The sequence below is a fragment of the Bubalus kerabau genome, chromosome 4, assembly GCF_029407905.1.
Source record: "Bubalus kerabau isolate K-KA32 ecotype Philippines breed swamp buffalo chromosome 4, PCC_UOA_SB_1v2, whole genome shotgun sequence".
Lineage (NCBI taxonomy): Eukaryota > Metazoa > Chordata > Mammalia > Artiodactyla > Bovidae > Bubalus > Bubalus kerabau.
The window spans coordinates 23,663,726-23,677,528 of record NC_073627.1 but is presented as its reverse complement, the minus strand read 5'-3'; the positions used below and the strand labels follow the sequence as shown (position 1 = coordinate 23,677,528).

The following is a 13,803-nucleotide window of genomic DNA, read 5'->3' as shown; positions in this document are numbered from 1 at the left end:
CCCCCACATTGTGATGGTTGTACTTCCTGCCCTGCGGAGAGGGGAGACAGTGGTGAGGGGGCAGCTGCCAAGGTGGGGGTGGGGAAAGCCCCATGCCAGGCTGGTTGTGAAGACAAGGCGGTGGTTTCCAAGCTGGGGGGGTCCCCTTTTGCCTGTGCCCCTTTGGTCCTCCACCCGGACAGAGCTGCCTCTGTGTGGTCCACACACTCCTGTGGTCTGGCTGTGGCCTCAGCAGCCTCATCTCTTACTCTTCCTGTTTTCTTCCTTCCCTGTAGGCCAGTCCCTCTCCTTGAGGCCTCAGCTGCCCCCTGCCCTTTCACCTGATCTCTGCTCCGAGAGAAGACTGGGTGGGAGGCTTCAGCTCTGATTCTGAATGGGTCTCCCAGTCACCCTGGGCTTTGGAGGCCCTGGTCACATCTCCTAGGGGCCTCTGGGGGTGCGGTCCCTAGGGGTGCAAGAGTTGGGACACTGCCCTGACCGGCAGAGACGCCCCCCCACTTCCTCCTTGCAGACCTGGCCTGTCCTGGGCTTGAGTTATCCAATTGCCTTCTGCCTGGGATTCAGTCACATGGGGAGCATGGCCTGTGGACATCAGGCAGCCCAGTGGGGCTGGGGCAGAAGCTTGGGCCGGGGGGTACAAGTTGGGGAGACATGAGACCCACTTTTTGGGAGTAAGTGCTGCAACTTGAGACAGGGGTCGGGTGGGGCAGTGGTAGCATCCTGAGGTCAGCCTCTGGACTTCAGGTCTCCCCTGACTGTCTCCAGTGATGTGCCTTGCAAGCGCTTGGGGCAGGTTTTCAAACAATTCCTAGCTCTGGCGAGGCAGGCCTGGGCTTCTGAGGACTGGTGGGGGAAGAGATGCCCTCCACCTGTCCCAGCCTCACCCAGCCGATCCTCCTCTGCCCTGCCTGGGGTGGTCTCTTTCATAATGAGGCTGGTCTTGCCGGCTTCCTGCAGCCTAGAGCCGGGTGAGCAAAAGGTAAACAGAGGACGCGCATGGCCGGGAAGAGAGAGGGGCCCCTAGAAAAGGGCGAAAAAGGAGTAATGTTCATTACTTTGCTGATCTGAGAAGTATGGGGGAGGGGGAGAAGTTGTGGCTTTGTGTGTGTATGTGTGTGTGTGTGTTTTCCTGGAAAGTTTATAAATAGTTCCAGCCCACTGTTCTGCTTTGAAATCTGCCCTTTCCCGCCCTGCCCTGCCCTGCCAGCTCCTGGCAGGGGAAGGGGGTCCAGAGAGGCTGGGTCTTTGCTTCTGCCAGGGCTGGACTCCCTGCCCCCCACCCCCAAGTTGAGCTTGAGCTTTGGGTGTCATTTGCATATGATTCATTGACTGTCTAGAATGCTTAGGAAAGCCCCTGTCCCCCCTTCTTTTAAGCTCCTCAATCCTTATCCCCTTCTCTCTCAGCCCATCCAGAACTGCCTGGCCTCTATTCCTTAGGAGCCTTAGTTGTGGGGGAACTTGGGAACAGAGAGGAGAAGTAGATGAAAAGGAGGGCAAGGCCGGCTGGGTTTGGGGACCCCTGGCTCCTCTTCCCTGAGGGCAGGGGAATAAATCGACTATTTCTCTTCCCCTCCTCCGCTCCCCAAATCCAAAGGTTTCCCTTTTTTGGTTTATGAAACGAAAGAAGGGAATTTGGGAAAGGGTTGTGGTCAGGCCTCCACCCACACCCCGAGTATTCCTCTCCCTACATTCCGCTCCTTGGTCTAGGGGGGAAACAGACCCTGGAAAATGGGTAATTTTCCCGCCCAGCCCCGTCAGCAGATACTAGCCCTGGCTGGGGAGAAGGAGGGGAGCGCAGACACATGGGCCAGGGAGGCGCTGAGGAGGCGCTGGCAGACGGGGAAGCGGGGGACCCCGTTGCCCAGCACCTCCTGTGTGCCAGGCACCGTGCTAGGTACTTTCCAGGACTTTTATCTCTGAAATCACACAGCCAGTTGTTGAGGTAGGCAGTTCACAGGCGAGTAAACAGATGCTTAGAGAGGTTAAGTGACTTGTCTAAGGTCACCCAGAGTGGCAGAGCTGAGATTTGACCCTTCAAAACCTTTGGTTCTTTCTGCTGTCTTCACAGCTTGGCCAACTTTTGTCTCTCTCTAGATGTGAGACTCTGGGGACCTAAGGAATGGGTGGCTGGGACTCCTGACGCTGGGGAAGGGATCCTGGCACCTTTGAGGGCGGGGGAGTCCCCAGCGGTCAGGGGTGCCTGGCTGGTGGTCAGTGCTCCAGCCCTCCCCCCACCCCCTTTGTGCCGTGCTGAGGCTGAGCTAGGTGTATGGGAGGTGAGGGCCTGTGGTTTTTCCCTCCCTCGAGGGAGGGTGCCCGTGGGCAGTGGAGGTGGCAGGCACAGGGTGGAGGTTGGATGTGGGTAATTTGTTTTCCCTTTCTTTGGTGCTGGTTTCAATTCTCTGACAGTGTCTTCTCCACCCCTGGGTGCCTGGGGCCAGGGCCCAGGCATCTCCCCAAGGGTGGTCATGGTTCCAGAGAAACCTATTGAGGCCAGGCCTGTGCTCTTTGGCCCCACCCCGCCTCATCCCTGCCCTTGCCCATCCCTGTTCTCTGGCCAGCCTGGCCCTTGGCCCATTTCTGTGACCTTTACCCCCTCCCTTGACTCAAGGCCTTCCCCAGGGAGTTGAGTAACTTTGCATTGAAGTTTGCAGGCTGAGCTCCTTTGGTGAAGCTCTGATGGGGGTGGGGGACGCCTTCCAGCCTCTCCCTGGGGTGTGTATCTGTGAGTGAGGTTTGAAGTATGGTCCAGTTTCAAACTTCTCAGGGGCAGAGTTGAGGCATATTAAGGTGGCTGTTAGTCTCTTCTGGGGTTAAGGGTGGGCTCCAGAGGGTCCAGACTGAATCCGCCCCCACCCTCCAAAAGCTGGGTCAGGAGGCCTGGAGTCTGGAGTGAATGGCTTCCTGGGCTTCACCTCGGGAGGTAGGCCCCCCTATGGACCTGAATCCACTGGAGTGTTTCTCTGTGTTTGTGGACCCTGCTGCTGTTGGGGGGCTGGCCCACAGGGAGGCAGGTGCAGAGGCCAGCCTGGCTGGGTGAGGACCAGGGAAAGTACAGTTTGGGAAACCGTGAGGCTATGGTTGTGTGTCTGTGAGGAGCTGTGTCCTGGGCCATGCATGCAGACCTGGAGCCAGCTTCATTGTGTGTGGAGCCTAGGTGTGGGGGATCGTGTATCTGGGTTCCCCCTCCTTATGTGCCACGTGTGTGTCTGCACGCACACAGGCTGGGTGTGCAAACGTGCCCTTGCCCACTGGAAGCTTTCCCTAGAACTCTGCGTGTAAGTGCCTGCGTGTGTGTGTGTGTGTGTGTGTGTGTGAGGGTCTGACTATCAACACTACTGAGGCTCAGCCAGCCCCTCCTTCTCGTGCTGGCTCGAGTTCCCCTTGTGTGGGGCCCCTCAGGGGTGTGTAGGGGGGCCAGGGCGGCAGCTGGCCCAATGGGTGGGGCCCCTGTTCCTCTGACGTCAGCCTCTCTGCCTGGGAGGGAATCGGCGGGGGCCTGGGGAAGGAAGGAGGCACCTCATTCAGGAGTAAGAGAGGCCCTAAGGAGGTCATAATTAGTGACAGTAAAAATCATGGTCATTAACAAGGTCCAGATTTCACTCCTGGGGAGCTGCCCCCTCCCTTGCAAGTACCTGTCCCCACCTCCCCCCTCAGCCCCACACAGTCACAGGCTGGGTGGCTCGCCCAGCTGGGCCCAGAAGTCCTGGCCTCGTCCACAGTGGCCTTGGCAGAACTCCTCCATCTCAGGCATCGTTCTTGGCCAAATGCTGGCCATGTGCGTGTCCCCTGGACTCCAGGTCTGAGCCTGGAGCCTGGAGCTTGGAACATGGTATTATGGCCTGAGCTTGGAGAGGAAGGGGTTGGAGGCCATCCTTATTTTGAGTCTCTGTGGCCCTGTTTTCTTTTCTTCTCTTTTCTCTTCCCTTCCTCCCCTTAACAGCTTTATGGAGATGTAATTCGTACACCATGAAATTCACCTATAAAGTGTACAATTGAGTGGCTTTACTAGAGTCACAGAGTTGTGCAACCATCACCACATTCACTTGTAGAAATTTTTCATCACTCCAGAAAGAGCCCCCATACCATTCAGCAGTCACTTCCCATTTCCCTCAAACCCACACCCACACCCCTCCCCACACCCCGTAACTAACCACAAGCTACTTTCTGCCTTTTTAGATTTGCCTGTTTTGGACATTTCATATAAAGGGAATCATACAACAGGTGGTCTTTTACAACTAGCAGGATGTTTTCACGGTTTACCCATGATGTACTATATATCAGGACTTTGTCCCTTTTTAAAAAATATTCATTTATTTATTTGGCTGTGCCAGGTCTCGGTGGCAGCACTCGAGATCCTTAATCTTCATTGCCTTGTGTGGGATCTTCAGCTGCGGCCTGGGAGCTCTTAGTTGCAGCATGTGGGATCTAGTTCCCTGACCAGGGATCAAGCCCAGGCTGCCTGCATTGGGAGCACGGACCACAAGGGAAGTCGCAGTGTCTTGTTCCTTTTATGGCAGAATACTATTCCATTGTATGGATGTACAGCATTTTATTTATCCGTTCATCTGTTGATGGACGTTTGGGTGGGTTCTACTCTTTTGGCTATGAGGAGTGTTGGTATGAAGGTTCGTATCCATGTACAGGTTTTTGTGTGGACTTAATGTTTTACCTTCTCTTGGGTAGATACCTAGAAGTGGAATTGCTGGGTCATATTACTCTGTTTAACCTCCTAAAGAACTGCCAGCCTGTTTTCCAAAGCAGCTGTACCATTTTACATTCCTGCCAACTATGTATGAAGGTTCAATTTCTCCACATCCTCACTTGCTTGTTAATATCAGTCTTTTTGATTATAGCCATCTTGGTGGATGCAAAATGGTATCTCATTGTGGCTTTGATTAGCCATGTTTCTCTTTTCTTTTTCATATGTGTCACAGGTATGTGTATGTGTGTGTACACACACACACACACACACACTCATATATAAATACATGCATGGTTATTGATACTGTTTATACATATCCTCCTAGCCCTCTCGTGGATGCTTCCCTTCCTCTCTGTCTCTTTCTTTGCTCTTGTTGCTGCCTGTCTGTCTCACTGTGTTGTGGAATTTCTGGGTTCACCTCTGTCTCTTGCTACCTGTGGTGTTATCTTTGTGTATCCTCAGGCCCCAGCTGTTCAAACAGGGTGTGGATCTGTGTATACACTGATGGTGGTGGGGGCATCTGGGCTCTCATCTTCTGCTCACCTCCCACTCCCTCCAGGGAGCTTGCTTCCGCAGGCAGAGCATGTGGGTGAAGTCTGAGCTCAGTTTCCCTTGCTCCTTCATGGTGGGCGAGGGGAGTAGGGGGCTTCCATGCTAGGCAGTCCCCTGGCACACTCTTCACCCCCAGCCCATCATGCTGTTAGGCAATGGAGGTGACACTCAGGAGTCTCAGCTCCCATTTCCCTATTTGTAGGTATGTAAACGGGCCTCCTCCCTGGGTCTGTGGGACAAACCCATCTGGGGTGCTTGGGCTTGGATTTGGGGGGGAAGTGGTGTAAGCAAGGCCCCCTGGCTTAGGAGTCATTTTTCTGAGAAGTGCCAATGCTTTAGGGAAGCGGCTTTTCCTCCCCCTCCCTCCTCCTCTCAAGCACACGTTCTCTGTGTCTTGACCTCAGGTAACCTGCTTTGGGGGAAGGAGGGCCAGCTGCCTTTCTCTGCTGCAGGAATCCTCCGGGGTGGCATGGCAGCGTGGACGCTTTGCTCTCAGGACTGTGGGTGAGAGGCCCTCCTCGCTCTGGGCTCTGTCCCCATCTCCCCAGCCTGGCTGTGCTGTCCTGCCACCCCCAGCAGTGTCTGGGCCCTACTCCCAGGCTGTCTCTGCCAGCCAGGCATGGTGCCAGCTGTCTGCTCAGCCGGGTGCCACGGGAAAATCTCCGGCCGCCCAGGTTGGGGAGCTCCACGGGGAATGCCCGTGAGCCCGCTCCTTGGTGCCCACTCACCTGTCTTTTCTCTCTCTGCAGCATCACGGGACATGGCCCCCACAGCCGCCTAGCCGGGGCCCACCCAGGAGAGGCTTCCTTTTCGGCATCCTGAAGGCCCGCTCTGGACCTTCCCGGGAAAGTGCCAGCTCGCAGAACCGCTTGACCAAAGGACTGGCTCTTAGGACGTCCCCCAGCCCACCGGCCCCCCCTAGAGTGGGGGTGCCAGGAGCCTGAGATTAGCCTGCTGGCCTTGGACTGCAGCTCCGGGACGGAAGGGGGGGTGGGCTGACCGCCCGAGCCCCCTCTGGGCCCAGGCCCCATGCCCCGAGGAGAGGCGGCCTGAAGCCCGCCAGACTGTCTGCCTGCGCTTCTGACTGTGGCCGCCTGGCATGGCCAGCAACAGCAGCTCCTGCCCAACACCTGGGGGAGGGCACCTCAATGGGTACCCGGTGCCCCCCTACGCCTTCTTCTTCCCCCCCATGCTGGGTGGACTCTCCCCGCCAGGCGCTCTGACCACTCTCCAGCACCAGCTTCCAGTGAGCGGCTATAGCACGCCATCCCCAGCCAGTAAGTGGGGTCAGGGAGCACTGTGGGAGGGGGCCGTGGAGGGTGGCAGGCCCGAGGCTGGGCCTCTGGGCACATCTCTTCCTCAGCAGCCAGGTCTCCTCCAGACAAGGGGGACCTGCTGGATAAGGGGGCTTGAGGATGAAAGGCCAGTAGGCTAGTCACCGTGGTTGTGTTTGGTTGTTGGGGGGTGGCCTGGAGTGTGGAGAGCTGAGACAGTGCTGTCCTCTGGCCCCTCACGCCCCCTCCTGTGCTCTGCCTTTGAGGGCCTTATAAATAGCCCCAAGCACTGGACAAGGAGGCTGGAGGCGGGTAAACAAACCTCTCGACATTTGGTGGGGATGGCTGGTCTACTGAGAACAGCACCCCACCTCCAGCCCACCCCATCCAGTGCCTCTGAGAGAAGGGACTGGGAGGAGCACCCCCTCCCCTCACCGCTGGCCAGGCTGCATGGTCCTTCCCTTTGTGGGGAGGGGCCGGGGCAGGGGAGGGCCCCACAGGCAGCCTGGTGATGGGGGGAGAGTCCGGGGAGGGGACACAGGCCTGGACTCTGGCTCTGGGCACAGGCCTGCTCTTGGCAGGGCCTGTGTTTTCTCTCCGCCTCCGCCGTCTGCCACGGGGGGTCGCCTGTTGGCTGGGTGGGGGTCTCGGTACCCTTCCCTGGCTGGCCGAGCCAGGTAGTGGGAGGTGGCGGCACTGAGGCCAGCTGGCAGAGTCCAGGCCTCGGTCCTGCCAGGCCGCTTACAGTAACTCTGGCCCCCAGGGCCCAGCTGGGCGCCAGGCCAGGGTTTGGGGGAGGAGGGAGCCGGGGCCTGGCCTGGGGCGGGAGGGGGTGGAAGCCGTAGAAGGGGGCCATGGACGGCAGGCTGGCCTGGCCGGTCAGCTGTTGACCTGGGAAACGTGTCCCACCTCTCCTGGCGGGCAGGGACTGAACACCCTGCCCCGGGCACCCACCGCCTCTCCCACGCCACTGGCAAGCTGCCTGGCACCGCTGCCCTGTGCGCCTGGCTGGGCTGGGTCAGTGCCCCCTTCCCAGCGTGGGGGCAGCACACTCTCCCCAGAGCCAGGGAGTCTCTTCGTCCCTGGGGCAGGCCCTGGCTGGGCGCCTCGCTGCCCGCACTGGCCGGCTGCCCACCGCCACCACTGCTTCCTGGCTCGCCTCCTCTGGCTTGCACGGTGGCCCCCTCCCTCTCCAGCCCCACCAGCCGCTGAGAGCAGGGGCTGTAAGTCTGTGCTCCTTTAGGTCCCTACTCTCTGGGCCCCGGGGCAGGGGGCAGGCGGATGCTGCCTCCTCAAACCTCCACCTTCTGTTTCCTCCCATGGAGAGGGCACAGCGGGCAGCATTGTGACCTGGGAGTCAGAACGATTCTGGCCTGGTCTTTAGTCTGTGTTTGGTGATGGGAGAGGCCAGTCTCTGAGTTTGGAGATGCTGGGCCAGTCTCTGAGTTAGGGGATGCTGGAGAAGGGGCGGGTGGGTCTGTGGTACCTGGGATCTGTGTGGGAACTGGAGTTCACATCCCAGTTCCAGGAACTGGAGTGTTTGCTTCCCGCCAGGGTGGGGTTTTAGGGAGGGAGAAACTGAGGGCGCTCAGCCTGGTGCTGGTGGACCACTTGCTCTTCCCCAGGTGATTGGGAACAGGGCCCTGGACACTGTCCCCCTGGGGCCTGGCTCACGGTGGGCTGGCCTGACCCCTATCTTGTGCCGGACAAGCAAGTGTTTTGCTCTCCTTTTTGAATGTTGCAAGCTTCTTCCTCTTTCTTCGAGGTGGGTGGGGAGGGTTTCCGGGTACCCCACCTCCCACCCTGGTAACCTTCTTCCCCCAGGGTGGGGTGCCCACATTTCTAGTTAAGCAATGCCCCTTCCTGCCCCCCTCCCTCTGTGAGCCAGTGGGTTTCCCTGCCTCTTCCTAGTAAACAACAACACCTCTGCTTACCCAGACCTCCAGCTTCTGAGCTTCTCCCTGACCTTCCTTCCCCTTAGGTCAGAAACCTCTCCATCCACCCCGAGGGAGCCAGGCATCTCCCTCTTTCTCGTGGAAGGCTGCGGGACCTGGTAACCCTGGCTTTCAGCTCTGGGTAGTGCAGCATGACAGATCAAAGTTCAGACCTGGAGGCAGCCTCGCTCCCTGCACCTGAGAGCTGGTGCTGGGGGCCAGGCATTTTCCAGGAGGGTGGACAGCTGTGGCCCCCATCCCCACCAGGAGTGATTATATGCTGTGGTCCCCTGCCACCCTTTCTGCAGGCAGCCTGGCACAGGAGGCCCCCTTCTCCCATTTGCCGCCAACAAAGGTGTTTGGATAATGCCCCCTCCACCCTTCCATCCCTCTCACCAAGTTAGGGCGGGGGGAGGCTGGACCCTGGGTGTGCTTCAGAGACTCAGTGGCCTGTGGAAGGACAGAACTGTTCTCTAGGTCAGTGGCTAGGGGTGAGTATTTGTCCTGCTGTCCTCTCCCTCTCCCGGGAAGCCAGAGTGGGAAGTTCCAGGGATGGTATAAGATCTCCTCCTCCAAACCAGCCCTGGGGGCTTGGTCTCTTGAGGACTGGTATTTACTGTGGAGGCTTGGGATTCTGTGTGCCTTGTGGGGAGGGTCGGGGTTGTGTGTGCTTGGGGAGGGAGGTGAGGGTTGGGTGTGTTTTAGGGGTGGGGAGGTCAAGGTTGGGTTTGTGCTGGGGAGGGGGTCAATGGCTTAAAAGTACTGGGTGAGAGGGTCAGAGTGTGTTTGAGGAAAATCAGATCCAGACCCGGGAGGGGTGTCAATGTGTTTGTGTGCTGGAGGGGGAGGTGACTTAGGGCACCGAATGGGTAAGGGGGAGGGGTCTGTGATTGTGTTGTGTGTTTGGAGGGGGAAGCGTCTCTATTTCTTATCGCTAGTCTAGGCTGGAGAGGAAACGCACCTGCCTTTTTTTATTGCTTGCCCTGGGAATTCCATGGGGTGGGAGGGGTTGCTGTGGAGTAGGCTGTGTAGCTTGAGTTCTGGCTTTGCCATTTACTAAGTGTGACAACCTCTCCGAGCGTGTTTCCTCGTCTGTAAAACAGGGATCTAAGCAGAACCTCCCTCAGACGGCTGAGGTTAGGCAAGATCGCCGAGGTAATGCACTCTGCTCCTCGCCTTGCATGCGCTCATCGCTGTCTCGTGGCCGTGGTACCTGGGTGTTATGACAGGGGAAAGGGATCGTGACCCTTTTCTGGGTGGGAGCTGGAGAGAATGGGATGCTAACATCTGTGGAGCACCTACTGTGTGCCTGGGACCTTATCTCTGTTTTACAAATCTTAATCCCGACAATCCGGGAGAGGATATTATCTCCATTTACACATGTGGAAACAGCGCTGGTGGTTATGTGGCTGAGCTGAGTGACCCTACAGCTGGGCTGTTGTCTGCCATCCAGATAGGCAGCCCCGGGAGGGTATGGTGGGGCGCCCTGGGTATGAGGAGTCTAGGCGGCGGATCAGGGCCATGGTGAAACCCCCTTTTCCCTGGCTGAAGGTAGGAAGAAGCCCCGCTTCTGCTTCTAGTCCTCCTGCCTTTACCCAGCAGGGGGCGTAGGGAAGGCCTCCCCCTAGCCACGCCCCCTCTTCTGTTTTTTGATCCTGAAGGCTGGAGGGAAAGAGCGATAAGAGGCCCGGGCCAGACCTCCATCCTGTCCTGGAAGCTGCGGATACAATCTGTTCACACCCATCCCCGCCCCCAATCAGCCCACTGCAGCCCCGGGAGTTTGCAGAGCTCAGCGGGCACCCTCCCCCCACCTCCAGACAGACTCTGGAGGAACACAGTGTAAAAGCCACATTCTTATTCTTATTTTGTTTCCATTTGTGGAGTGGGGGCAGGGAAGTTGGAAGCCACCGGGAGGGGAGCTGGGGATGGGAGCCCCGAAAGACCGGGTCCAGACTTTTCGTTTCCATCCACACATTTGCTATGTATGCCTAGAAACGGGGGAGTGGCTCTAGGGTCTGGGGGAGCCTGGGGAGACTTCCTCTCCTCTGCCACTCCCTCTTCTGCCCACTCTTTCCCTGGACAATAGGAGAGACAGCCCAGGGGGCGGGGGAACTGCTAGCAGTGCCCTTCCTGGGGTCCAAAATGCAGAATCAGCTGAAAGACTGTTGGATGGGGTTTTGAATTAAAATGGGGCCCCCCTCACCTCAGTGCACAGACCCCCTCAGGGCCGGATCCCAGCATGGGCTGGGGGAGGGGACTCCAGGAAGGAAGCCTGACCTCTAGGCTGGCCCAGACCTGAGACATAGTGTGTGCCCATGCCAAGGGCCCTGTGCCCATGGGGATGTGCCAGTGCAGGCCTGACCACCCTTTGAGGGGTAGTGTCTGTGGAAAGAGGAAATGTTTCCCTTCTCCAAATCACTTTGGGGTGGTGCCCACAACGCCTTCTTCCTCCTCTCCCTTTTCAAAGGTGGGGCATAGCCCATGGAGCCGGACCTCCCAGGGTAGACCAGAGGCCCTCAGCCCTGGCTAGATCAGAAATAGAGGTCCTCTCCTCCCCATTCTTACTTCTGAGTTGCAGAGAACCTCAGCCCATGGACCAAGGCCCCTTTGGCAGAAGTCTTAAAGGACAGCTCTTCCTGTGCGGCCGGGGGCAGGTCACTCAACCTCTCTTGAGTCTGTTTCCTCTTTAAATCAAGACTCCTAATCCGTTCCTTGCTGGGCAGGCTGCTAGGAGGCCATGGTGACCTGCTTGCTGGTGAGGGCCTGGGCGAGCTTCAAGTACCCTGTAAGATGAGTGATGACAGGGTCAGGGGGTAGAGCTGGTATTGTCTTGGGGGATGGCACCCTGTACTGGGACCTGATGTCTGTCCGGCCCCTGGGCCTCATTATTTCCTGTTTGTTATCCCCTCTAGATGGGGTTGGGGACCAGAGGGAGCCGTGCCTGGGGGGTAATTGGGGGCCAGTTCATTTCAGCCCACACCTGATGAGGGCCTGCTAAGCACAGTGCTGGAGGAGTTATGGGGGATGTGGCAGAGGACAGAGGCCCCAGACCTGCCACTAGGCCCTCCTACCTTCCCTACTACCCCCAGCGGCCAGCCAGAACCTGCCGGAACTTTCCTTTTTCCCTCTTCTCCCATTGCCCCAGGACACTGTGTTCTACTCTGACCTGCCCCATGACCTTGCTGTTGCCCAGAACAGGCATCTCACCCCGACTTCTCCCTTTCTCCAGCTCCAGAAATCCTATCCATCCTTCAAGGAACATCTTGAATACCTCCTCTTCCCAGAAACCTTCACAGATGTTCCCTCTTCCTCGCCGACTCTCCACCCAACCCCCCCACCTCCTTTGAATGCCCGCAGGTCCTTATTTTTTCTTCTGTAAAACTCATCTCTCTTCCACAAAGGGACTCCTCTCCACCTGATACCCACCATGAGCTGTAATCATCTGGGAGATCTCTTCCCGATCACCAGGTCTTTGGTGGCAGGGACAGTCCCTGATCCTTGAGCACCTCAAAGCTGAGAACGCAAGGCCTGGCACATAACTGGTGCCATGGATCTGTCACTGGGAGGAAAGATACCAAGGGCCTTGGAAGCAATCTGCCCTCTTCCCCAGCAGTCTCATCCCCAGCCAAGGCTTGCATCTGTGCTCTAGGTCCCAGCATTCCTTCTGCAGCCCAGACACCTCACTTAGGTGAGACCTCACTTTGGAGCCCCATACCCACCTGTCCCCTAGCCCAGTAGACTTTGCTACTTTGCAGTCCTGGAACTTTGCTGTAGCACAAGCCACACACTGATTAGTTTCCTTTATTACCACTGGCGGGCGACCTGGGTTTGATCCCTGGGTTGGGAAGATACCCTGGAGAAGGGAAAGGCGACCCGCTCCAGTATTCTGGGCCGAACTGTATAGTCCATGGGGTCGCACAGAGTCAGACACGACTGGGCAACTTTCACTCACTTATCACCACTGGCAGTTTCCTGAAGATGAAGGTGAAGTCGTTCAGTCGTGTCCAACTCTTTGCGACCCCGTGGACTGTAGCCTACCAGGCTTCTCCGTCCATGGGATTCTCCAGGCAAGAATACTGTACCATTTCCTTCTCCAGGGGATCTTCCCGACCCAGGGATCGAAACTTGGTCTCCCACATTGGAGGCAGACGCTTTAACCTCTGAGCCACCAGGGAGTTTCCTGGGCTGTGCTAACCACTGTGTGCTTCCTGGACTGTTCTAACTGGTCTCTCTTGCCCTCCTACCATCCATTCTCCACACAGCTTCACAAGGTTAAAGCTGATTTGTAACACTAAATCAGATCTTGCCTCTCCTCTGCTTGGAACCTTTCAGTGGTCTCTCCCTGCATTTGAGATAAAATTCATCAAGCCCACCTGGTCTGGTCTCAGCCCACCTCTACAGCCTGGTCTTGTGCTCCTTTTCCTCTTGAGTTGTATATGCCACCTACTTTAGTCCTCTGATAGTTCCTTGAGTAAACTCTCTGACTTTTATAACCCCAGGAGCCTTGCATAGGCTCTTACTGGAACTCCACTCCTTCCTGCTCTTTGCCTAACTAATTTTTAAACTTCTACTTTTTCTTTAGGTCTCTGCTTTGACCCTCCAACCTAAATTAGGTGCCTACATTAATTCTCCCTCAAGCTTATTTGTTTTTTATGTGCTTACTTGTGTCATAATACCAGTTAGCTTGCAATTATATATATATATGCAATAACAAACATATATGTGTGATTATTTGCTAAATGGCTGTTTCACCTTAAGGTCTAAAAAGGCAGGCTCCCCATGGTATCCACCTAGGAGGTGATCAGAAAATAGTTTTCCTTGCATTGGCTTGGCATGGTGGGAATATGGGCTTTGATGGCAGAAAGTTCAAATACTCTATATTAGCAGTGTGATCTTGGACAACCCATCTAAGCTTGCTGAGAGCTTAGTTTCTTTATTTGTATAACAGGAATAATAGTGTTTATCTCTTGGAGTGGCTGTGAGGATTACCTGACCACATAATTTAGAAACCTGGCTTTTGGAACAATATCCTTGGGAAGCACGTAAATTCTATCCCTTTTTAAAATGAGGAACTCGGCTGCAGGGCCAGAGGGGGCAATAAGATGTCCTCCTCTCCCAGGGCATCCCCCCACTTCCCTGGACCTACCCAACCTAGGCCTTTCTTCCAGTGAAACAGGCCTCCCGAGGGCTTCCGGGAGGAAGTGGTCAGCTGGAAGGCATCAGCCCCTCCTTTTCTCACTCCAGGGCTGGGCGGTGCGGTGGGGGGCCCAGGGTGGTTCCGCCTCTGGGAGACACCCTGGGCGTGGCTTTGCTCGACCTAAGCACGCAGAGCGTGGAG

At 56.7% G+C, this 13,803-nt stretch overlaps 1 protein-coding gene across 5 annotated transcripts in view; it reads left to right on the top strand.

Moving 5' to 3' along the window:
* Positions 1-13,803, top strand: part of RARA (retinoic acid receptor alpha) — a 45,914-nt gene that overhangs the window by 16,434 nt on the left and 15,677 nt on the right. For 3 of the 5 annotated variants that reach the window (XM_055575936.1, XM_055575940.1, XM_055575937.1), the window contains one exon: positions 6,007-6,534. In XM_055575936.1, coding sequence (XP_055431911.1) covers positions 6,357-6,534 — 178 coding nt within the window. In that variant the 5' untranslated portion in view covers positions 6,007-6,356. Of the gene's footprint in view, positions 1-916; positions 980-5,658; positions 5,762-6,006; positions 6,535-13,803 lie in introns of those variants that run through there. The other 2 variants (XM_055575938.1, XM_055575939.1) reach the window with 2 other exon arrangements.